Source organism: Tyto alba, unplaced genomic scaffold (genome assembly GCF_018691265.1).
Source record: "Tyto alba isolate M040663 unplaced genomic scaffold, T.alba_DEE_v4.0 Super-Scaffold_13, whole genome shotgun sequence".
Classification (NCBI taxonomy): Eukaryota; Metazoa; Chordata; class Aves; order Strigiformes; family Tytonidae; genus Tyto; species Tyto alba.
In genome coordinates this window covers 42,994,309-43,020,633 of record NW_024881275.1, presented here as the reverse complement: position 1 = coordinate 43,020,633, position 26,325 = coordinate 42,994,309, and the positions used below count along the sequence as shown (strand labels likewise).

General features: G+C 38.5%; 1 protein-coding gene across 1 annotated transcript in view; it reads left to right on the top strand.

Annotated features, from left to right (window-relative positions):
• The window catches only part of MEGF10 (multiple EGF like domains 10), a 108,545-nt gene that overhangs the window by 47,377 nt on the left and 34,843 nt on the right, over window positions 1-26,325 (top strand). The window contains exons 6-12 of the mRNA XM_033005607.2: window positions 7,430-7,676; window positions 8,299-8,419; window positions 10,289-10,425; window positions 13,916-14,128; window positions 19,884-20,058; window positions 20,914-21,034; window positions 24,419-24,582. Coding sequence (XP_032861498.1) covers window positions 7,430-7,676; window positions 8,299-8,419; window positions 10,289-10,425; window positions 13,916-14,128; window positions 19,884-20,058; window positions 20,914-21,034; window positions 24,419-24,582 — 1,178 coding nt within the window. The remainder of the gene's footprint in view (window positions 1-7,429; window positions 7,677-8,298; window positions 8,420-10,288; window positions 10,426-13,915; window positions 14,129-19,883; window positions 20,059-20,913; window positions 21,035-24,418; window positions 24,583-26,325) is intronic.

Below are 26,325 nucleotides of genomic sequence, written 5' to 3'. Positions count from 1 at the left end.
AAAAGGCTATTACAAAGTAAAAAAGAAAAATCCCTAAATTAAATTAAAGCTTAACATTTTGAATAAAAATCCTTTCTTATACACAAAACAGAGAGTAAGAATGAAAAATATGCCACAGGCTAAAAAGCCTAGAGTATAACAAATGAAATCAGATAGAAACAAAGGACTCAAAGAAAATCCAGATTTAATAGAAAGTGTGTTCTGAAGAAAACCACTATTGTGCATTTCTGTGTGGGATGTAGGTAAAATAAGTCTTCTACTAAAAGGCATTGATATTTTATAATTATTATGAATGATTCTCTAAAGGAAAAAGATTTATTTTCTGATATGCATGTGCATATATTTTCATCACATTCTGAGGTGACTAGAACAGAGCATATAAAAAATATATGGAGAATAATTTAATGTTTTTATTAAATAAGACTTTGAACGTTTTCTAAAGGATGTTTTTATTCTACTTTTCATAATAGCTGGCTTTGTTTTTTGGCTATTTCGATTAATGTCTGAAATTTCTATTTGCTATATTCCACATCTACTGTCTTGCAATCCAGGCTGACATGCAGGTTGATGTCACTAGGGGCTTAATGCATCTTGTCAAATTTTGAACACACTTGATTATTTATAGCTTACAGAATCAGCAGGAATACGCTTTTATTTGGTTTAAATTCAAGTTGGGAGAATTATTGTTTCCTGTTCTATAGGAATACCCTAAGGGAAACAAATGCCATCAGTTTAGATCCAGAGCTAACCAAATCATAATAGCAGAGGGTAGTTTCAAGAATACTCTCTAAATTTTCCAGTAAGGATGATGTGGATTTACATTAGTGACAATGTTCACATTTTTGTCGTGGCTTTTGCTTAGTGAATCAATGAATGTTGTTCTGAACACAAACACACTCAGAAATGAAGATCATTAAGAGTAGCATCTACATGGCCATGACTTTTCCTGTCCTTATCAGTGAAGAGTAATTGAGGATCCATAAACTATTTTCCAAACTTAGTTTCCCGTAGACCAGAGGTACATGATGCCTATATATATAACCTATCTGACTGTTGAAATGGTATGTTAAATACATTCTTTCCTGTCAAGAAGGACATCAGTCCAGTTTTCTGACAAAATTTTATAATCTGGAGTGTAGTGTATACCACATCTTTGCAAGCCTTCATATTGTAATTATGGCACTCTCTTTGGTCAAAACAGTAAACATATTTTCAGGTATGCAAAATACAAGACTATCTAACACATGAATTAGAATTAAATTTCCCTTCTGTTTACACTTGAAAGTTAGATGCGCATCCCTTGTTGATGGGAGAAAATGGGGGACAAGGAAACTTGTGTGTTTCCATACTGAGGTCATCAGAGAAAGAATTGAGTTGAGTGGTCCCTCTCACCTATGAATTTAAATGCAACCTTCATAAAAAGTTGTTCTGTTTTGTTGTGAAATTCTTACTGTGATTCATCAGATTCTATTTACTGCCAGTGAGATATCTAAAGTATTAGTTCCACTAATGTATATTTAAGTTAAGACAGGTATGTTTCTTGATTCTGAAATAGAGGGAAGAGTCATTCTTCCAAATGCTAAACTCTGGACAGCCTTAGGGCAATTTATGATAACAAGGTTGTCAGTGGGCTACTCCTTTGGATAAATGAAAATTTTCTCAGTATTGGCCTATTTTACTTATACTGGCTATGCTCGCTATTAGTGTTGGTTATTCCCTGATAATGCAAGTCGCTTGTGGGCCCTCCTAGAAATGTTACTCTTTGCTTATTTTTATGCTCTGCTCCAAAAGACTAGAGTAGTTTTTAAACAGGGCATGTTACAGCTGGTCTACTTTTAGTGGTAGGTGATGGACATTCTTGCTCCATGGTGGACCTCATGGCTGTCCCTGCTGGGAATTTGTGGACTCCTCCTGCAAGTGAAAACACAGAACAGAAAGTTGTCTCTGCCCCAGAGAACCTGTAGTTGAAGGAAAAGAAAAGAATAAAACGAAGCTGGAAACACATAGGAGATGAGTAAGGAAGCAAACACTGACAAATGGCTGTGGCAGGCACTGGTCTTGACACGCTTGCTGCATAAACTTTTTGCGGCCTTCACAGGAGAAGGACTTATAAGGTAGGGATGTTGAGGAGGACATCATGGCAGTTTCAGGGCTTGGGGTATGGAGAGCTGTGCCAAGTTGTAGAGGCAACTTGAGGGGAAACAAGGAAAATGATAGTCTAAAAATGCAACAAAGGGGCTAATGTCACGGGCAGTGTAAATGTCAGGATTGATATTTGGATACTGGATGAGAAGTTATAGATGAGGGATAGACCATAAAGGCCATGAAAGTAAGGACAAGGCAATAGAGATCTGAGAGTCAGAGGAGGAATGCAAAGGAAGGCACAAAGATTTAGACTTGTCCTTGATGTGACAACCTAGAAAGGAAGAAAGGTCAATCAAAGATGATGTTGAAGTTATGGGCAGCTTCAGTTTGTTTGACATGCGGGAGCAGGGAGAATCAACTTTCACTTACTGAAGGTTGTGGCTCCTTGAATCCATCTGAAGAAAATATGTTGGGGTTTTGAGGACACAGAGAGATGGGAATTCTGCTGCTGTTTGCTTATTTTAAATTTGCACTTCACAATATTGCTTTCCAAGTGGGGGAACATTCACTCCGTTTCTGCTGGCTGTGGTAGGGACATTTATTTTCACTTGTTTTAAAAGACCATAAAAATACATAAGCCTAATGGTGTGGTAAGAATCTCCTTTGGTAAGAATCTGGTACATACTTCCAGAAGCACGCAACAAACAGTGTGTGTTGCAGAAAGATGTCTAAGCCAGAATAAAATCTCATTCTGTTGTCTTGGTAATACATAAAAGACAGCTACAAAAAGATGTTAGCAAGAAAAATAAATCTTAGTTTTGCTGTGATTCTTCATTTTTACCTCCCAGTTAGAAAAGAAAGATGAAAAGAAAAGAAGGATCTTTAAAAAAGCATTGCAATAAACATTGTCTGGCTTGAATATCATGTTATAAAGGAAACTGTAGCATACTTAAAAGATAGTTGCAAGTCAGAGTTTCTGAGGAGGTTTTTCATCTGAAATGTTCTTTGACTTGATTTGATAGCCTTATTTTCTTCTCATTATAAGCTATTCTTTACAGAAGTACAGAATTGTAGGTGATCAAGGTGAGTTTGTCAGGAATAAATTCGGACTCATTTGCACTTTTCTTTTTGTTGCCTTTTAATGAAATCAACAACAAAAAAAAAAGCCAAAAAAACCCCTTATAAGTGTGTGACCACATTTAGTTAAAAATGTCTTTGTTTAAAAGGAACAATAAAAAAGTTACCAATTCTTCCGGTGTGCTTCAGATTATTATAAAAATTCATACCTTATGCTATAAAACATCAGGGCTCCTTCCACCTCAATTCGCAAATCACCAGCCGCTCACAGTAACCATGTGCATAAAACCACATCTGGCCCAGCATAATAACAATGTGAATTAAAGTTATTATACTAGGAAGTACAGAACTTTAAATCTTCAAAAATGCTACAGAAGGCCCCAGAATGGTACCAATTGGCATCACAGATTTCAATTTCTTGTGAAGATGATTTTTTTCACTGTTGAATCCTTGAGGTTCTCTATGTTTCTAAAGTCATTGTCTGGCACTCAGTTTCAGCAAGCATTTCTGTATGATGGTAGACCTGTATTGTCTTAGAGTTTTGTATCATAGGTGCTCATTTTAAATGAATGTTTATACAATACGGTGCTCTTATTCCTGAAGGCAAACTTTTTCTTTCACTGAGTAGCTTTTTGAGAGAAAAGTTCTCTGTCCTGTATTTCTAGCGTTGTGTGACAAAAAAGATATTCCCAGATGAACAGGATGTATGAAAATAAAAATTACAACAAAATGTGGCATTATTACCATGGTGTTTGTTAAACATGTACTTTGATTTATTTGTTTTCCACTACAGTGTAAGGTAAAGGCAGAAAGGATTCTCTGAGTCTACTATGAAAGCTGATAGGAAGCAGTACAGATAGCTGGTGGTTCTGTTTAAAACAGAACCTGTTTAAGACCTGAGGGTGAATATAACATATATGAAAAGGGGAAGGAAAACAACTTCTGTAACAAAGGTTCTCTGCATAAAACAGAGCAGCATTCGGCCAGTTCTGTATGCCCAATACAGAAAATTAACCCTGGTTTACTGATTGGATTTTCGCATTTGTGCAGGACTCAGACTGTTTCCAGGAGTTAGTGGGACTGAGATACATTGTCCTTTTGTCGTGACCATTCTGAACATGGGGCTATTATCTCTATACTTTGCTTCCCTTTCACATATACTCTGGGCTGAGACAGATGATTAACAGCTCCAAATCCGTTCAGAAGCCAGAACCTGACACTTTGGCATGTGCGTGCATGTAGTGTTTGCATACGCACGTGTGCCTGTGACCTTGGTGCAGTCAGGACAGGCAGAGCAGATATTCTGATTAAACTCCAGCTGACAGTCTGTAACCTGATGATAGTCATTAATTTAAAGACTGTCCCATTCCACCAGATTAGCAGCTGTGTGACTTCCAGCCCTGCCTTCTTAGTGTCTGAATACTAGGAAGCAGCAATAATAGTCTGATGTAATAGTTGGTAAATTTAGCCCCCAAAACTAATTAAAAATTAACCAAACTCACCACAGAAACCATTTCTACCATTTGCCCTCTTCTTTTTTAATAGTAACCTCAGCACCAGTTTCTGAAAAATCACTTTAATTTCCTATGGGGAACATTATTGATTATCAGTCAGGGGACATAGAGGTAAAATATGTGATCCATCCATCTCATTCAAAATTATTATTTATTTCCATTAATCCTGCAGATTTCTCCACAGTTCTGCCCATAATGCACAGATAGATGCTAGGCTGATGACAGACCTTGCATAAAGGACTACTGTGCAGTCATACTGTGGTGTGGTCACTGTTGTGCTGGTGGAATGCTTCACCATTGTGCTGTAGTGAAAAATTGCATAGTCAATATTTGTTACCCACCCAGAAGAACGGTCATGAGAATGGAAATCCTATTAGCAGCTGTATGATGCTTTGCATTTTAATGATTTCCTGCAAACATAATGAGAAGGTCACTCCAAGAAACTAGTAAATTATTATGTATTGTGTGGTACATGGTCTTAGGGTAAAATAATTGAGAAAGGTTGAAGTTCACAGACACGGCACATTCACCTTGGATGTCAGTAAATCTCCAGGTGACAGCGAGGTGCATCCCAGGGAGGCAGACTGGGGATGGGACTGTAGGAAGAGCAGAGGGAGTAAAGGCCTCCGCTGCTTCACAAGTGAAGTGGTTTCTAGCGGGCACTCTTGGTGCCTGGGTGTTGGATGTGATGGCAGATGCCTGGTGAGTAGATGTTTGTGGTCTGTGTGGCTCTGAGATTCTTTACGCTGTGTCTTCAAGCAGCTATGTGAATGTTGTTGCACTGCACCAAATATCCCATTTCCAGCTATTGGTGAAGGAACACAAGCTAACACTTATCAACCAAGAATAAATCTTCTCTTGCTTGTCATGTTTTTATATCTACAGTGTTTTCAGGCCAGATTCATCCTTGACTGAGCTCTGCACTGGAACAGTTGCGGTTTGGTGATCAGTCCGAATTCTTCTGTTTATCAGATATGACAGGACAGGGTTTTGGTGTTTTTTTTTTTTTTAATTTTTTTAGTTATTCCATGAGGAATGGCTGAAAATGAAATTGTCTGTTTTGTCTGGGAGCAGGAGGAAGACTGTTATCTGAATCCAGACTAATGTGTTAAGGAAAAAAAATAAAAAAAGTAGGGGTATCTGCTCGATCATGACAGAACATGGAGCTGTCTCAGATGTCTCACCACCCATACATATATTTTATATATCCCAAAATAGCTAGTTTCCTGACAAGAACTTGAGGACTGTTTAAGCATAAGGATTACACTTTCTATTCCATGCAGACATGTTGAAAATAAACGTATAGCAGTTCTGAATGAATGTGAGTTACCACGTTGAAAGGCAACTTGTGAGATGCTGTGTGCTGTAGAAAGCAGTGAGTTTTAGTATAGTCCAGAACAAAAAGCACATGTCTTCAAAGAGAGAGGCCAGTAATAAGATGGACAGTTGTTCTGTCAGTTTGACAGTATTGCTGGGTGTTAATAATACATACAATGCTTTCTGTCACACTGTATTTTATTGTGTGTAGGTGCTCACAATATCTCCATTGTGCATGCATGTTCTAGTGACCTCTCCTGGAAAAAAAATAATCTTAAGGAGTAGATTCTTTAAAAGACAATAATCCCTTTTTATTTGTGTAGCCTGAGTGAACAGCTCCTGAAGCTGAATAATTTGTACCCTGAGGAGGATTCTTGAATTACTTTGCATTAGTCTAGGAAAGTGAGCCTGATCTCTGCCTGGCTTTTTTGCCCAAGGAGAAGACTGGGAGGACAGTGGTTGTCAGTCTCCAAGAGGAGAGCCTGGGCTTCCAGTTGCTGCAGCTGAGGTTTTCTCATTGTACTGATGTTATTATCAACAGAACATAAAAATAAAATCAGATCATTTGACCATATGATTAGCACATTCCTGTTGAACTCTAGGTGACCTTAATCTTCTTGCCCTTTACAGAACTCCCATGTTTCTCACTTAAGAAAAAATTATTCCTTATCATGAAGGTTTTCATTTTGATGCTGAAATAACCTCTGAGTGGTTTGCTTGTAGGGTTTTAATGGGCTGCACTGGGGCAGACAAGAAAAGATGCATTCAGATGATTTTAAAGACATTGGATAACCAAATTTGTACCATCCACATGAAGTTTAACCATATAGATGTTAATTTCTATTGCTTGGTGAAACATTTTTAGAGGTTTCTTTTGCCCTATCAGTATATTGCAAGATTGGAAAGGAAATATCTGCAGTCATCTAAACAAGTATGAAATTCTGGATTTGAAAAAAAATCATAAACATGTTGAGTAAGCTTTGCAACTTCCTTGTGGGATTCAGACTGGATTTAGACTACATTTTTTTTACTAATTTTTACTGTTATGTTAGCAAAACTTCTCTGTGTAAATGAAAATTCACTACAACTGTAACTGTTATTTGACAGTGGACTCATAATGAAGAGTTTTGACAATGAAGAGACTGGAACTCGCATTTACTTCACAGCTTCACAATTTAAAGTGTTTGCTCTTATGCTTAAGAAATCAATTTATATTCATAAATTAAGTTCTGTCTGCCTGCCAAGATCCTTGAGGACCAAGGAGAACTGAGGGTATACTACATAACTATTTCCATTTTGTAACTTTTTGTTTTTTGGTTGTTGTTTTCTTTTTTTTTTTTTTTTTTTTTTTTTTTTACAGTTGACTCATAGTATCTTCAGTGCTGTAACATGAGCTATTATAAAGCTGCTGTAAATTTTTCTTTCTACCCCTTCAGCTTGTGACAGTGACCACTGGGGACCCCACTGCAGCAGCCGCTGCCAGTGCAAAAATGGAGCCTTGTGCAACCCCATCACTGGAGCCTGCCACTGTGCATCGGGTTTCAAAGGTTGGCGCTGCGAGGAACGCTGCGATCAAGGGACATATGGAAACGACTGCCATCAAAAATGCCAGTGTCAAAATGGAGCCACATGTGACCATGTGACTGGAGAGTGCAGATGTCCTCCTGGATACACTGGTGCCTTGTGAGCAGTGGGTATATTGTTTATGGGGCAGGGATACAAGTTCTAAATAGAGCTAACAAGAGAAATCAAGTTTAGATTAACTTTTAACACTATGCTGTTGGTCTGGCTGCTGTGTAATGCAAGGAAACAGGGCTGGTGGCTAAGAAACAGATGGGCAAACCATGTTGCAGTGCACATTCAGATGTGCAGCTGAGAGAAAGCCCTGCTAAGTAAAAGCCACAAAAAGCGGCAGCAGGAGCTTCATCGTGACCACCAGGAAAAAGGTTTGGCTACAAGTTTGGAAAATTGCATTGAAACATGGGAGTTATCTGGCTTTGTTGTTGCAGAATAGAGTTTGAGCTTTGTCGGTAACCAGCCAGTTTGGAAGAAAATAAGCACCAGCCAGTTTGGAAGGAAATATCTTTAAGAAGAAATAATTCATAGATTGCTAGGTCTGTTTCCTTAGATCAGTTGCATGGATGCTATACAGTATTCACTGTGTGTCTCTTTATGTTGGATTGCTTTCTGTTTCATACTTTTGACTGGAAAAATTAACAATAGCTTTAAAAATAAAGAGGTGGCTGGAGGCTGGAGCGTGTGCCAAAGTAACAGTTGTCTCTGTTGTACACCATCGTCTCCTCAGCTGCGAGGACCTCTGTCCCCCCGGGAAGCACGGGCCACAGTGTGAGGAGAGGTGCCCATGCCAGAATGGAGGCATCTGTCACCACGTCACTGGGGAGTGTGCCTGCCCACCAGGATGGATGGTAAAAGCACTGTCTGAAATCGATGCAACCCCATAAAACTTCTATATTTGTATATTTCAGGCAGCATCAGAAAAGGGTAGCAAATGAGGATAGCAAATGCAGTCTGCTTGTAGCCAGGACTAATGAGAAATGTATTTTAGCATAAGGGACTGGAATAAAATACTTTCAAAACCATCTGTTACTGAAAATCCTCCAGTTCTGCGCAGCCTTTTTAACCATATGAGATTCTGGGAAGCAGAAGACATGACTCGTACTGTGACGAGGAAACATCCTTTAAATCTTGTCAGGAAGTCATTCATTTCTAGATATAATTTGGTATTGTAGGGAGGTGACACCATTATATACTTTAGCAGTGGTTTTTGTGTCTATTTTTGTATGTATAGTATGCATGGCAAAACCCCCAAGCCTTTAGATACTGTGTTAAATGCTGGTGATGGAAATGGGACATCAGAACTGTGATGTTTTCTTTAGACTTTCTACCTGTTTGTTAGTGGGTAGGGAAGGAAGAATTGACCTCAGAGCTGCAAGTAGCCTCCGCTGCTAATGAGCTGCCAATAATGGAGTTGGAAGATGATCAAAATGCTGGAAGGTGTTCAGAGCCCAAATAATTTCTTTAAATACATTTGTAGGTAATATTTATCAATAGTATTTGTTAATAATGTTTTCTATTTAAATGTCCATTTTGGATGAAGATCCACATTTACTGAACTTTTAAATATCTCACGATAGCTGACATATTATATTGAGATAAACTGTGGCAGAGGTCAGTTTTTCACCAACTAGAGAACACACCTATAAATGATTATATCCTTTTGTGTGTTTGAATAGCACCACTCACCTGACTACATAACTAGGATTCTGGCCATTTTTATTTTTTATTCTACTTCATGTTAGAAGACTGATATTATTGGTCATAAAATACAAATTTTTCATAAATTCTTGACTCACTTTATCTGCCTAAATACAGCTAATAAAAAATAAGATAGCATAGGAAGCAGTGATGGAGATTTTATACTACTTTGTGTCTTAACTAACAAATTACTGTTTAGCACTCTGACTAATTTTCCATTCCAGGTAATTATTTAAGCTTAACTATTTGTTAGTTTTAGATTTTTCAATTCTCTGAAACACAACTTCATCGGTATAACCTTTTTTGCTTTCATGTAAGGAGAGTTTAAAGTAGCCAGGTATGTATTCTGCAGTATCTTGTGTTAGCTGAACTACCTGTGTGTCTTTTGTCTGATGAAATGCCGGTAAATATGTTTTTCTTGAAATGGCTTCTTAAAAGTCTTAAGACTGATGCTCCCCTCGCCACACAGGTGTAATTAATTCCAAGGATGTAATTACGAGTGCAGAAATTCAAAACCTGTTGAAAGGAAGCAGATATATTACCTAACGTTTTAAGATATTCTGCTTTCAGTGGAATTACAAACCGCTTTTCCTTTTCACCAGAAAAAAAACAACTTATTATAAAGTAGTATAATTGGGGCATTCCAGTAATTGCTGATTTCTACACTACTCACTGGAGGGCATTTCCAGATGTCTTGATACATACTGCTCCTGATAAATAAACTGGGAAGAGCTTGATATCAATAAGTCTTAAATATCTAAGTGTTTTCACTGTTGCTTAGAGATAGTGTTTTTTCATTAGCTTTGGCTTCCAGAATGGAAATCCTAGGAGATTATTCCTCCAGTGCTGAAACATACCCCACATTTAAAGCAGGAGAAGCATCTGGTATTTCCAAGATCAGCACTAGATGACTGACACAAGGTCTCCTTGATCTTCCTTCATTACAAACCTTTCTTCCTTGTCAATTCAAGCTGTAATCCCAAGTCTAATATTATGATTTTTTTTTTCTGCACACGCAGGGCATGGTCTGTGGTCAGCCTTGTCCTGAGGGTCGTTATGGGAAAAACTGTTCTCAGGAGTGCCAGTGCCACAACGGAGGGACCTGTGACTCAGTGACAGGTCAATGCCATTGCAGCCCAGGTTACACAGGGGAACGGTAAGGAAAATTTATTTTTGCCAGACTGCTGAACCTGCAAGAGGTCTGCTACGGCAGAGAAAGTTAAGATTCTGGTAGAAAGCAGAATGAAAATATCTATCTTACGAATGTTTTCCATGTCACTTAGCTGACGTTGGGTCACAAGTTAAAAGTGCCTATGTGATTACCTCTCTGTAAGGAACTGCTTGGTTTCAGCATTTTCCTGCTGTGGCCCATGCTCTGACAGCATCTTGTGGGTCTTCACTTGAGTGGCTTGCAGAATGACGCAGTTTTGGGGTATGGTGAAGGAGTGAGGAGGGAAGCTCTTGGTTTTGTGCAGATGTTTGGCAGACAAAATAGCAAAGGAGGCTCATTCTATTCCTCTTCAAAGTGGTCAAGCTGGAGAGTTGTCTCCTAAAGTATTTAATTGAAATGAAGAAGTGAAACTTCTTTATTTTCTGACTTGATTGTTAAAAATCATCTTTGGGAGGTTGGAAAGAAGCAAGACATCATTTCTGAAGGCAGTGAGAAGTGTTGAAAGAAGTGCTTCCCTGCATATATTTTAAACAGCACACAACCCATTTGCTGAAGTCAGCAGCAGCTTAATCACTGGGGTCAGTCCAGGGGACCTCTGCCAGCAAAAGAAGGTATTATAACCATATGCGCTTCCCACGCAAGTGTTCACAGAACATGGGGAGAGCTGTGCCAGACATAAGGGGAAAAAAAAGCTCATGAAGAAGAGAAACAGTTAGTCCAGAGCCATTTGGATGCCAAAATTAAATTTGTGTCTGTGAAGAAACAGTGCAGTAGGTGGTGGATGCATTTAAAGAGACACAGACAAGTCAGCAGGGAAGTCAAAGGAATATCCATATGAGAGTCTGTGCACTGCACTACACTGGTGTTTCTAAAAGCAATTACATTTTTGTCTTGGAATTTAAACCTGACTTTAATCTGGAATGCCTTACAGGCTGCAGCATTTTGATTACTTTTGCAAGTCTGACCTCCCTCTTTTCCTGCAAAACAGGCTGTATTTCCAATTCTTCTGTTTTTCAAGATACTCCAAGGGCAGGAATGGGTCAGAAGCAAGGTTGTAGTCCTAGTTCTTATTTCATGTCAGCAGACTAACAAGGGAAGGAAGCGTTACAAGAAATGTGGGCATTGGCTGAGCTAGCACATACATGCAAGCAGCAAAAATCACAGTTTTAAAACCGCTAACCTATTTTCCACTCCTGTATGTAAATTCAGCAGTATTTGTCTGAGATTTCAGTGTGGTGGTGACTCCCGGAACTTGGTCATATGGCACGAAAAAGAGGAATCCTACAGTATGGAACAGTTTCTAGGTGATCTGAATTAACACAGGGGAATCTACTTTAAACTACCTTTATAATTCTTCTGCCTAATACTTTTTGATTGATACCTGTCCTCATCATGAAATGCAAAAGGGTCTTCTAGAAGATGATAAAAATAGAATTAAAAAATAAAATAAAATTGCAAGGTTAATTTTTTTCTAATTTAACGGGGTTTCCTGATTGTCATTTGGATAAAATTAATTCTCAGATTTATTTGTATAAATTCATTAGGAAACATTTAAACAGGGTTGTGAGCTCTATTACTATGCTACATGTCTAAAGGAAAGGGGATTTTATTACTGGCTGTAGTCAGGACAGAGTTATGAATACCTTGAAACTTCGGGATAACAGTGTCAGATTGAGGCAAATACTGCAGAAGCATGAAATGCATATGTATACCCATTGTACCTCAGTTAGAGGGCTCTGCTAAATTCTGTTACATTTTGCAGTGCCTTGTATCACATCTTTGAACTTCTCCTGTAATAAACCACTAATCATACCAAAAAAAAAAAAAAATACAAAAAAGTCAAGTATATGAGAAAAATGGAAAGAGACCACCAAGGAAATCCTTTTGTAGGACTGGGGAACTGAACGGGTTATAAACTGATAAAACCATTAATAATGAGCCATATTATCAAGTCATATTTTTGTACAATCTGTAACTCAGTAAAACTTACAGGTACCCAAATTGCAGAAGATACTGTGTGCCTGGTATCACCTATTGAGTTCACAGCACACCTCAGGTCTTCAGTGTCAGCATGTTCTGACCCTAAGGATTTGGGATTTAGGTGTTTTGGCTTTTTGTCTATGTCAACATAATTCAGAGATTATGGGACGTTTATACTGAAAAATGTGGGCATTTTCCCTGACACATAAGCTATGAAATGTTGCCATTCTTGAGGCATGGACCTGTTGAACTGAGGCATCTGCTGTATGTATGTATGTATGTATGCATGAGGGATATCCTGTATTACATGTATGAGGGATCTCATACATATGATCAAATATTTTAAGTGCATGTAGTGTTGGAGCCCTTGGTAATGCTATAGTAGTACTGGCATTATGAATTTTAACAATTCAGTTGTAAAACACAGAGAAGTTAAAGCTGAAAACATCAAACTCATATTGTAACTCTTAAATACATCACCAAATAAAATTTCTATCCAGAAATTCATTAGTAAATGAGTTGAAAGTTTTAGAAGCAGGATACTGAAAATTGTCTTTTAGTATTCAGACTGGACATCTAAATGTACAGTCTGATCTTTAGGTTAAATAATGTCTTTCATATGTAAAACACTAAGGAAATAAGACTGTTACCTAAAGTAGATATCTTCTAAAAGCTCTGTGAATGAAAGAGGAGAAGTTTGGTGAAGAAGTCTCTTTATTAGGATATGTTTTCCTTAAGAAGCAACATAAATCACTGCTACTCTCCCATATGTGCTAAACTCAAGTCTTCACTAATTTTCACTTTCATCTATTAAGAAAAGTCAGATGAAAAGAAGGGGTTTGGGTTCCTCTATATTTTTCCATGTCATCCTATGAATGTTTGAAGGGCAAATATCAACAAAACAAAATAGGTTTAGAACGAAATTCTGAGAAGAAGGGTATTCGGGAAACATCATGTGTTTGGAAACACAATTCAAAAATATTCTCATCAGAGACTGCTGAACATGATTGCCAGGGAGCTTCCTGGCCTGAGCATCTACAAGGGCGCGGGTGTCTGTTGGCTCTTCACACTGTTGCTAAGTGGAGAATCTAGATCACTTTAAAAAGTTACAGATGGATGGCTTTTGAAACAAAATACTTGCAAATTTATTCCTTCATACTTCAGGTTTGATTTAAGAGGGATTGGTTTTGTTCTGGTTCCTGAATGCGAAGTGCAGTTGTCTGTGTGTGTACGTTGACTCCTTTGTTGGAGAAGCAGGAGACCTTTTCCAGAGGAATTTGCAGAGCCAACGTTTTAAAGCCTGTCTAGCAGAGCAGCAGAAGAAACCAGAGAGACAGGCATTTTTAAATATACAATTATATAAATTCCTGCCCTATTTAAGAGTCATTTTAGACCAGTATAAGAGATTCCTCATAAACCATACTTCCCTTAAATCTCCAAAAGCTGTATTTTATGGAAAATAAAACTAATTTTTGTTTGTTTGTTTTTCTCACAGATGCCAAGATGAGTGTCCGGTGGGGACTTATGGAGTGCAGTGTGCTGAGACCTGCAAATGTATGAATGGGGGGAAATGTTACCATATTAGTGGTGCTTGTCTCTGTGAACCAGGGTACACCGGAGAGCACTGTGAAACAAGGCTTTGCCCTGATGGAATTTATGGACTCAAGTGTGATAAAAAGTGCCCCTGCCACATGCCCAATACCTGGAGGTAAGCTTTACACCCTTTAGCCTGTTTTCTTTTTCTATATAGAAATCTGAATATAATCTGAAAAGAAGTATTTTGTGATTTTTCTAGTATTTTCATGCAAACTGAATCAGCCAAAGACTGAGTAATTCTGATTCTTAGTGCTTGCAGCTGTATTTGATCTCAATATTCACCGCTGTATTTTATTTCTGACCCATGAAATAAATGTTAAGACAGAGCATGACCTTTGTCTATATTTACCACATGAATAAACCGTCCTGTTGTTCACCATATACAGCTAGTATAAATCATACATCCCTTACATATTCTAGTATACTGTAGATGAGCAATAACTGACTTGACAAATAACATTTTTGAAACCTTATCAATTGTAAATGTAGGTTCCAAAAATATATTTTTTGTCATTTAAATGATTTTTCTAGGAGGCAAGTAAAGTCTGATCCCTGGAAATCAAAAATAGTTTCCAACTGGCTTACCTTTTACCATGTCTCCTTATTCAGGCAGTAATGAGTCCTATTTTTTAAGTTTTTTGTGTCTTTGTGGATTTTGCAGTGTTTCAGCATATTGTTATGAAAATCTAAAAAGTACCTATTTGGAGACAAACTTTCAGCTGTTTGGGAGGAGGGAAGAATGTTTGATGTCAGTCAAAGCAAGCCAACATATTTATAGAACAATTCTGGACAGGTTTCTCTTGTTACAAAACACAGTTTTTCTGATTAAATACTTTTGTCATTGTGCATTCACTTACACATTCGCTGACACATAATTACTTTAGACAAGGTTTATGAACAAAATCTAAATCTTTGTTGTTGAAAACAGCTGTGAAATACATTTGCAGAAACTATTAACTGTCATATAGAATGCTGCTATATGTTGTATATAAGATGCACTTTTCCTCATAGATAAAACAAAAGCTTTCAGTCAGTTTAGCAGTGATGTTAAAGCACTCAAGCACATACATGGAAATACCTATTCTGTTAGGCCTCTGTGAAAAATTACTTTGTGGATTGTCTGAGTTGTTCAACATAACTTTCATTGACAAACAATGTGACAGCAGACTGAATTTGTTTTCCTTTCCATTCATATGCTTTTACAGTTGTGTGCTTGCACTTCTGTTTATCCCATTTACTTGAAATGTCTTTTGAAAAAATACAGTGTTTTTGACATAAAATCAAGCAATTCATTATTTGGGCAGTGCATTCAAGAATAAATGGCCCTGCAATGCTGACCTATCTATCTCTCAAATTATGCTAGTAGACCAAATACTACTGTATTATGAATTATGGTTAGCTGCTTTCCTGAAAAATTTGTCTGCAGACTGTTGCGGCAGCCTTGTTTGACAGGACCACATTATACTGTATAGTATTTCTGATATTACAGGGATTACTTCAGATTCATGTTCAACACAGCTGTTGCTTCATTTATACCGCTGGAAGACAGATTGCGGTCAAATCAGATCACAAATGTTCACATGTAAACAGCAGCATATGGCTGGTCTTTTTTTTGAACATTTTCCCCTTTGTATGACAAATCAAAATGTACTTAAAAGCCCTGTAGGTGCAGTAGCATATTTAAAAGGGCAGAATGACCTGTGAGGAAGACAAAAGATTTTCATGACTATACAAGTGTATTTTTCATATATAGATTCCTTTACCCTGGGTCGGAAATGATTAAGACCACCAAATAACAGAAATCAAAGAGTGTCTGACTAATGGTATAGAAGACAAAGCTCCCTGCAGACACTTTACGTTTTTGAAAATCTTTTGAGTGTCCAGTTGTGTCTGGCTGTCTTCATCTCTCACTAAATATCAGTCAGCCAGGAGACAACGGGGAGTATCCTCATCCCTTACTTGCCTACCACAAGTACTATTTGGGCTGGCGGTAGCCAAACTATCCTCTTCATAGTACTAACAAATTTAGGAGCAATGTAACAACCAATAATCCCGGGGCACAAAAAGGGGGTACAATTCCTTCTTCAGCTACACCCTGTGTGTCTGTAGGTCTAGGATTCTGTTAGGACTTCTAGGGGCCTTGCTATCATAAAAGCTTTTTTCGTCTATGTATGACCACTAGTTTAGATATCCTCAAAGAGGAGGTGTTGGTAGGCTTCGAGCCCTAGATTATTTCTTACGTTCTTAGCATTCATAGATATGGAAATGAACTAAAGGTTAGTTAAAAAAAAATACTTAGCACCAACAATTATTGCTGTAAAATAGGTGTACATAAATTGCAGTATACAAGGATGTGTGTAGCCATTTATTTCAAATACCTAAAGATGCAAAACCATTATGGTACACCATAGTTCAAAAATGTATATGCATTTCTATTACTGTTTTGTGATTGAGGATATTGCATCAAAATAGCTTTGGCAATAATTAATAATTTGCATTCTGAGGAGGCTAAAGTACAGGGATTTCGCTGCTGATGTTGGTTGATGGCAGGTCCTGGGGATGAAAGGCAATCCCATCCTTGTTCTTAGTTGTATCATCAGCCTTTATTAAATGCTTCATTAAGGGTTAAATATAAATAGACTTGAGAAGTTTTATTCTTTTTGAGGAGTTCAGAGGACATCAACAGGTCACAACCCTCTCGTGCCAAGAGCTTTTTCACAAATGGTTCTGCCCTATTGCATCTTTTGATATATATGAAAGGATTTGAGCTAGGTGCAAATCAGGCACAGACCTCTCTGTTCTCTGTGACTAGGTGACAGTATTGATTTTTCCCTTTTTACTCAGTAGTCAAGAAAGAAACTACAGTGAGTGCTAGGTGGCTGAGACTAAGACCACAAAAAATATGCTTCCTCAGTGGTGTCCAGCAGCAGCGCTGTGAGGTGGTAGGATCAGACCTATATGTCACTGCCACTTCCATCCACAGTTTGTAGGGCTTACAGAAAATTTGGTTCTGAAGATCCAGTCTGCAGGAATGAGTGAAAAAGACCTTAGTCTGCCTTTGTGAACACTGTCACTGTTTTGTACAGGAATGTTCTTCTAGCCTAAACCGCTTTTAAATTGAGTTTTGTCATGCCTTTACTCGAGTGGCACCTGATGATCATTTAGAAAATGCAAAAGGGCCAGATTGTAGCTGCAAATTTTCCTCAAAGGTTTACAAATGATATTTGTTACACCTGTGTTACAGCATATGCACTGGTTTTAGGTTGATCACCAAACTAAATTTGAGATGTCCCTTTTTTTTCTTTCTTGTAAGCTCTTTCTGATGATCTTCCACCACTGCTTCACACCTGTACGTAAGATCAGCTGTGGTCATTCGTATTACCAACTCATTTGGTATAATTCAGGCTGGAATTAGGGTATATTCATAACATGAACTCTAATGGGGTTTCTTTTGTCTCATGCTTTTTCTGAGACGAGGGTTGAGTGGAATTTTATGGTGTGATACATGCTTAGTTCATATAGACTGGGTGTGTTTCTAAAATCAAGATTAGGGCATCTTGCAATTTTTAATTTTTCTTATGGACTTGTACATACATGTAAAAGAGCTTTTCATGGAAATTTCATGTTGCATAGGGTGCTACAGAATTCAGCTGGATATTGTAATAGTGAAATACCTATATAAATCATATGAAAATTGTTAAGTTCATCTAAGTTCTTCAATACATAATACTAACTGCCCACAAGTATTTTTTTGTACAGAGTAGGGTTGTATTTCCAGCAAGTGTGAACAAAAGACCAGGAATAAAAGTGGATATTGGCAGTATCTCTCAGTGTCTCTTTATTTCCCTATCTTAATATATAAATCTTACTGCCAATTAAGATAGCTGCATGAGAACCCATCAAAAAGCTTCAGAAGTGCCCCAGCTTCCTATATCTAATTACAAATTACGGAATACTAATTTTGGTGTCAATCAATATATGTGCAAGAATGCCTTAGTAACACTCACTGGGGGGCATAGAATATCAATGCCTCTGCTACATACCCAGTGCTTGCTCATGCATGCAGTCTTCCTCCCTCCTGAAGGGAAAAAAAAAAAACAGTAACAAACAACACTAGGATTTATGTCTTAAAATGATGGTATTGCTAATTTTATGTTACAAATATATTCCAATTCATATCCTAATGACTATTCAGTTGTGGATTGAAAAATCTTTTCCTATTCCCTGCCCTGTATTCTTCCACCAAATGAAAACATGGGAATTGGATCCAAAATGCCACTGGGTGCCTACAGGAAGTTAGGAGTAGGGGACAAATCTGATTATCTTGCTGCATCATGTGTTTTCATAATTTTACATATATTTTATATGAGAATAGGTCAATTTCAACTTACTTCATGGCAGGTACACTTATAACTGGACAAATAACCATGACTATGAACACCATGAATTTTGAACCATTTCTACATATGTCACTTAATTGAAAAGACCTTTTCTCTCACTTTATGTAAAGCAGCTTAATACTGTCAAATTCTTATCATGTCATAGTGTATACAATAACATACAGAGAGCAGAATGCATAATGACATTCCATCCTGATAATTCATACTTTCCTTGATCAGCAGTATGTTGCCAGTTGGCTGTGTTCAGCAATAGGAAACTCAGTTTGACAAGAGTAGTCCCTGAGTCCAAGAGCAGTTGCAACTCAAATTGCATTCCCGTTTTATGTTGCAACTTTTTCAAAGACTATTGGTATTACTTACACTATAGCACCGAAAAGTGCAGTAGGTATTTTTTTAAACGGTCAGAAAATTACTCTTTTTCAAACACCCCCACACACAAGGAGTCAGCAAAGCTTGCAAAATCAGGCTCTTGTCATGGGTCATTTAATGTGTCTGGATGAAGGCACATTTTTTTTTCCAGCACACTTAAGGGAACTTCACTTCAATCAGTGGCAGACAAGTATTTTTAAACAGTCTTCCCATTGTAAATATATTGGATTTGGATATTAAGGCTTTCCTTTGGTGAGAATTAAGTAAGTGCTTTGTCTGCCAGAGTGCTACAGAGTACCCCATTGTGTACACTTTTCCAGCACATATATCTTTGCACAGCTGATGATGTCCATTTGTTATGAGGCAACAGCTGTTGGACTGGCCCTTCAATGAAACTGCTGTTCCAGGTAGGGACAGCTGGTCTGCCACCAGGTATGACCAACATAGAGGAGATACTCTGCAAAAGGTCACTGCTCCGATGGTGTATATGACTTCTGCCCAATGCAAATGGTTGTGTATCATTCCCAGGAAGGTGACAGTTGTCTGCTTTTCAACTGATTTAAAGAAAAGAGCATGCTTGGTACTCATTGGGTGCTGTGTTGTTATTTTGTGTTGGATGCCATGCTATTTTACTGAAGCATCATATTTCTCAAACAGTATGTTGCTGAGTTTGGGCAGCGTTGTGAAAATAATGCTATTATATTTGGAGTGGAAACCTAACAGTACATTTTGGGGAATTTAATGGTTTCATCACCTTAATATTTGTAACCATAGATACCTATTTTATGGTAAAAACTCTGTTTCAGGTAGGTTTCTTTTCAACTAGCTACAGAAAAATGATACCTCTTTTCTTTCCATGTCCAAACAAAATGTCTATATGTTATAGGATGTTAAATTTCTTAATTGGCATGCATCCATTATATACATATACAGAACCCTTTTCTTTATGATTTGGGGAGTAAAACCATCTCTATGCATAGCATGGAAGATCCTTCATGCAACCTATCTATAACAGGATTTTGCTCTCTGGGAGAAAAAAAAAAAAATTGATGTCATGTTTAGTCCTGAAATATTTGTCCTTTCATCCCCTCCTGTCAGCTGTCACCCTATGTCTGGGGAATGCTCCTGTAAGCCTGGCTGGTCTGGACTCTACTGCAATGAGACGTGTTCCCCGGGATTCTATGGCGAGTCATGTCAGCAGATCTGCAGCTGCCAAAACGGTGCTGACTGCGATAGCGTCACTGGAAAATGCACCTGTGCCCCTGGATTTAAGGTAAATAAGTCTCACTTTCACAGTCTGTTTTCGACTCCACTGCTGTTAGTTAAGTGCCAGATTCTTCAAGATGCCATAGTGTCCTTTCTCCACGACAGTAAAAGAGAGGTAAGGATATTTAGGTACCACTGATTGTATTATAAGATAAGAACCTGAAAAGGCAAAATTTGTGATTGGTTCTCAGTACTGAAATGAAGCCATTTTAAGAAAAAAAAGTTAGTTGCTTTACAAGATATTATAAGAATGAGGGTGTGCTGTTGAGGTGTAAATAAAGGGAGGAACAATAGATCTCAGTAATTATTGCACCAACTCCTCATGCTCTATCCAGAGAAAATCTAGACAAAGACATTTGCTTTTACAGTTCAGAACAGATAATACTTCAGCTTTAACACACAGTTCCTGTTACCTGTAAATGGATACTAATCTAACATAGAAAACTTTTTACAGTATAACTGTTGTTCTAGGAATAGTAGCTCTGAAAACTTCAGCCAAATTAGTTCTTAAAAATATTTCACATATCCACATTATTTTCCATTAAACTGCTGTCTTGCTGTGGTTTGGTTTCAGAAAGGTCTCTTTGTTACTGAAAATACTGTCCATTGATCTAACCAATTGTTGTTAACTATGTGATCTGAGCTCTCACAGCAACCAGTAGAAAACTAATGCTTACTCTAGACTTAAAAAGCGAGAACTCTCACTCCCTTAAATTCAGCATAGCATAGTGACAGCCTAGGACAGTCATGGTCTGTATGTTTTCTGGCTTTTGTAACACCTGAGTCAGTCTAGGTTATTTATTAGTTGTATTGTCTGAAACTTCTCAAATAGCTTTTAGACTCTATTTTTGTTTTAATTCAGGGTGCTGCTTGTGGTACTCCTTGTCTTCCGGGGACATATGGAGTAAACTGTTCGTCTGTGTGCAACTGCAAAAATGAAGCCATCTGTTCACCAGTAGATGGTTCTTGTGCCTGCAAAGCAGGTAAGTGTCTCTTCAGATGAATTTTCTTTTTCTGTAATCATGAAATGAGATTGAGTTCTAGAAGTGCAGAAGAAGAAAGAAACTTAATAAAAAGCAGAACACCTTGAAGGTCATATCACTAGATACTTTATGCTTCTACTGCTCTGGGAGGCAAAAGCCAGGAAAACATCTGCTTAGAGAATAATGTTCATACCTCATGTTCGTGTTTCTTCAACATAGTTCTTATTTGGCTGGATACGGTCACTGGGTGAATTGCTAATGTTTACCCTGAGATGGGCCACCACTTATCTCTTGTGGCAGTGCTGTGGTCTGCTAAGAACAACTACTGGTATGACATTTATCTGATGTCAGCCTTTGTAGTCAAAATACGTAGCCCTGTTTCGCCTCAATCTGGGTGAGCACCAACTCTGGCTGCCACCCTTGCCCCTCTCAGCATTGCAGAGGCACAGCCTTCTTTCTGCTAGTTTAGCACTGATGTTGCTATCTACTAGAAATTTTTTCTATTAGAATACTATTTTCCTCAGCAATTCTCTGACAAAACCTTGCCTAACACCCTTACCTGTGCGCTCTACTGTTCTCTGCTTCCATGAGAAACTTTCTGAATCTCCCAGTTTTAGTGCAGGTAGACTCACATTTCTTGACCCCTCTGTCTGGCACTCTCTTCTCGACAGTAATTTTGATGGTCAGTGTACCTTCACCAGGAACTGTATGTGCCTGGCCACCTCCCCATCTCCCAGTAGCACCTGCCTCTGGCTGGAACAGAAATATCTCAGACATCTTCCAGTGCTGGTTCTGCAGAAATTTTTTCCCATATAAAGGTCTACAGGCCCACATGGTGTTCCTGTTCAACCCCAAAAATGCTACTAAACTCCACTTAAAGATCTGCTTTTGTGAAACACGTGTTCTCTTTTTCGCTTCTGCTGTGAGGAAGGAGTTGAAGTTCAGTGTCTCTCAGCTCTGATGCTGGATTGCTGGGAAGAGAGGGGCAGGCTGTTTAGTGCTCCCAAGTGAATTCCATTGCCAGTCTATGTTGTAGACTCCCCCATCTAAAAATGTTTTTCTAAAAATACACAAAAGTTGAGAGTAGGGGAGAAGTGTTCAGCGTTACCTGGACAAATAGCCACTAAATTTGTCAGGGACTGATACAATTAAATCAGTTATGTGGCAAACATGGGGAGTTTCCAGCTTCTACTCTTGCCAGAGACAGTGGAGCTGATTTAACTCTGTGTCGTGGTTGGATCTCAGAGGGCAACTGAGCACCACACAGCCATTCACTTCCCCCTCTTCCCCCAGCACTGGAAAGGAGAAAATGAAGCAAAAGGCTCGGGAATCAAGGTGAGGACAGGGAGGGGTGACTCACCCATTATGATCATGGGCAAGACAGACTTGTTAGGGGAAGGTAAAGAACATCACTTTAATTCAAACACCACCACCACCACCAATTAACAAAATGGGAGAGTGAGAAATCCCAGAACACATCCTCCCACCCCTCTTCTTCCTGGCCTCAGCTCTGCTCCTGATCTGTGTCCTCCCCTTCAGCAGCGCAGAGGGTAGGGAATGGGGCTTACAGTCATTGCTGTGGCTCTTTCCCCCTGAGGGTGGAGAAGAATTTTCACATTCTTTTCCCCTGTAACACGCGGTTCTCCTCTAATGGCAGACAGCCCTCCATGAGATTTCTCTGGCATGAGTCCTTCCCACGGGATGCAGCTGTTCCCATGCTGATCCAGCAGGAGTCACCCCCATGTGTTGCAGTCCTCCCAGTACCAAGCTACGACAGGGGGGGCTTCTTCCCTCAAAGTCTTGGCCTCCTTTAAGCACAGCTACCTGTCCTGACATGGGCTCCTCTACAGGCTGCAGGTCAGCCTCTGCTCCACCGTGGACCTCCATGGGTAGTGGTTGGGGGTGGTCCTGCCCTCTGACCACAGGCTGCAGGGGGGATTCTCTCCTCTGGTGCACCTTACCCCCTTTCCTCCTCCTTCCTTCCACCGACCTCAGCATTTGCATAGGTGTCCTTGTTGTAACTCCTCACAACTCCAACTCCTCCTCTCAGTTTCCCCTTCGTAAATACATTATCGCAGAGGCTCAGCCACCATTGCTAATTAGTTTGGCCCTGGCCAGAGGTGGGTTCCAACGTGGAGCCATGAGAGCTTTCAAGAAGCTTCTCACAGGGGCAAACGCTGTAACCCCCTCCCTCACTGCCAAAAGCCTGGCAACACAAACCCAGCACACTGTTAAAAGTAGCTAAGTAGCTTCTGCTAAGTAGCTTGATTTTGAGGAGAAAAACTCTTCCTTGAGCCGTGCATAATCCTGTCTTTGTGTGCATCATGCAGTTTTAGTTATACTATGATGTAAACAGACAACAAATGGCAAAATTAAACTAAACCCAGATACTTGTCACGTAAATTAAGGAAATCTGTAAAACCTGGGAAGACAGGCTTTACAGAAGACAGCCTGGGAAGAGAGAAAGTGTCTCTGATTTCTAGCTAGTATAGCATAACATTTTGTTCCTGAAATGACCCCTAAATTTGAAGTTGTCAATCCAGGACATGAGGTAGCTTCATTTCCATACATGTGTTTTGAGTAGTCTATTGATTAGGCTCAGTGCAGAATTATTTTCCCTTTGTTTACTGTAAACAATGTACAAAATTAGAAACTTAGCTTGTGTCATTGATGATGATAACATATGGCTGGCTCACACCATTTCTCTTGTATCCAATAGATAATCACATTTCAAAAAATCTATTTACATTTCTGGCTATCCAAAGCATAGTCTGTGAATCGTTACTATAAGGCATAGTCAATGTTGAATGCTGCATTCTAGAATCATTTTCCATTACAGTCTTTTTTTGTATTTGGAGACGTGTACAGAAATCATCTAAAAGATCTTCTATATATCCTTGAAGAAATCCAACTTATGCTTTGATGTTTTCTCTGTTTCTTCTGTCTAAGATTTCTGTTAAAACCATATTGCAGAACTGTCTGTATTGAGCACTGGTGGAAGAATTATGAAAGCAGCAGCTTAAGCCTAGGAAAGTATTTCTAATTTTTTCAGGCTATGCCTTCAAACTTTGATTATATTTGAGTGTTTCTCAGTGAAATTTCAAGGTGTCTCTGTTTTTATTTCAGATCTCCCATCAATTGCTTTTGTATGTTGGCACCCATCTGCAAATGTGTGCTGTGCACAGATGTTACAAGGTGCCCTTGAGCACCTTTGTTCAAACCTGGACAAGTTCTCACCTGAAACTGTTGATACTAGCCCGTAGTTAATGTTACTCCAGTATTGCACATCTCTGAGAGATGTCACGTGGTAGGGGGAGGGAAACATGCTGTCAGAAATGGGGAAAAACCTGATTAATTTGTTACTTTAATTCTTATTTTTGGCAGGTTGGCATGGTGTAGATTGCTCAATAAATTGTCCCAGTGGGACCTGGGGACTTGGTTGTAACTTAACTTGCCAGTGTCTTAATGGAGGGGCTTGCAATGCTCTGGATGGAACCTGTACCTGTGCCCCGGGCTGGAGAGGAGAAAAATGTGAACTCCCTTGCCAGGTAGTTTAATAATTTCACTGAATTTTGCACTGTGGGATAATACTAGGCGGGGGGGGTGCACCTGTTAATCTTCTGATTTCATGGGGATATGTCCCTAAGAAGCACTACACTTGTAGCACATATACGAGTGGGTTCAAGATCAGGGAAGTGCACCAACAATTCTTTTGGAAGAACTCTGCTGTGCAGCACACCAAAGAACACAAAAACTACTACACAAATAAAGATGCCCAGATGAACACTTTTTCTGCTTTCACACTTTAAAATTAGACCTCAAACTTTTCACCAGCTCCTTTAGAATTTGTTGAAAAACACAGAACCAAATTTTTCACTGTCAGCATCAAATGCTATCCAGACTGCTTCTGTTAAACTTATTTAAGTGAAAATGAGGAGAGAAAAAATGTACCAAAAATATATTCCACATCAAACAACATACTTTTATTTGAACTAGCTTATATCTATGGTACAGTATGAATTAAGAACTTCCATTCCTTCTCAGTCAGACATGAGAAGACACTCTTACTACCCAGTTTCATGACAGGTCTTTGCCTTTCTGTTGGGGCTCTGACTTGCACTATCTCCCAGACTTTGAGAACTGCAAAATTAGAAGCCATTGCATTGACAAAGGCACATTCCTCATCAGTTCTGTTCCACCTTGTAATCTGTAGTTTAGGGAAGCCATAAAAATATAACATTTCAAAATTTTTAAAGAGGTAAAATTAAAAACTGATTTGTTTTATTATGTAACGATTTGGTTTCAATTACATTTCATAAGCTAAAAAAATAAATATTTTATGAAAAACTGGGGTTTCCAGAGTCCATCTTTTCCAGTGATGGACTTCAATTTTCAGGTAAAATTTTAACAAACTTCTTTTTTTTTAATTAACTTCTGTCAGCTCTCCTTTTCCTCTCCACTGTCTTTTCTTCACTTTTGCAATACTGTCTGCATAGCAGGTTCTTGGTTTAATACAATTGTAAAGGAATCACCGTAACTGAACATAAACCTTGTCAATTCCCCTCCCGTGTAACATTCAAGCTTCTGTCAAGTTCGGACTAGCTTTACTGAGCAGTAACATGATAGGAGTAGCTGAGCTACAGTGTAAGACTGGAAACCACACCTCTGTTTTGAATGAAAATATTTTCCATTGAACTGCTCTCAGAATACTCAGAAGCTATTTTTCGGGGTTGTTTTTGGTTTTAAGATGAGGTATAGCATACACTGATGTAGGAAGTAAAGTGGCAAACAAATTCTGAAGTATTCTGGAAAGCTGATTAGAGTACCATCTGTGCACATTTATGCAGTGTTTCCAACAATGCATCTCCATCAGAAGACTAATTTCTCTTTTTTCTAAAGCAGCTTTGCTTATCACTTAGTGTCTGATTCTGAAGGATGATGAGATCTCCCAAGCTCCATTAGCTCTTCCAAAACAGTCTTATTAAAAAAGATAGGTATTGTTTCATGGCGTTTGCTTCACTGTTACAAATTTAGCAAAATAATGCTTAAAGGCATTTCTGTATCAGATAATATAGCATTCTCATGCTCATTGTCTTGCTCTGTCTCTCTGTGTCAAATGACATCCGTAAGTATTTACATATTTCAAATGCATATTCTGCCTCAAAATTCCAGAGCAGGAAAATAAACAGAAAACCAAGTCAAATGTGTCCAGTGCTGTCCAAATGTTTTTTCTTGTTTGAGCAGAGAGTTTATTTAAATCAATGTATTTCAATTTGTTTTAGTAACTTCAG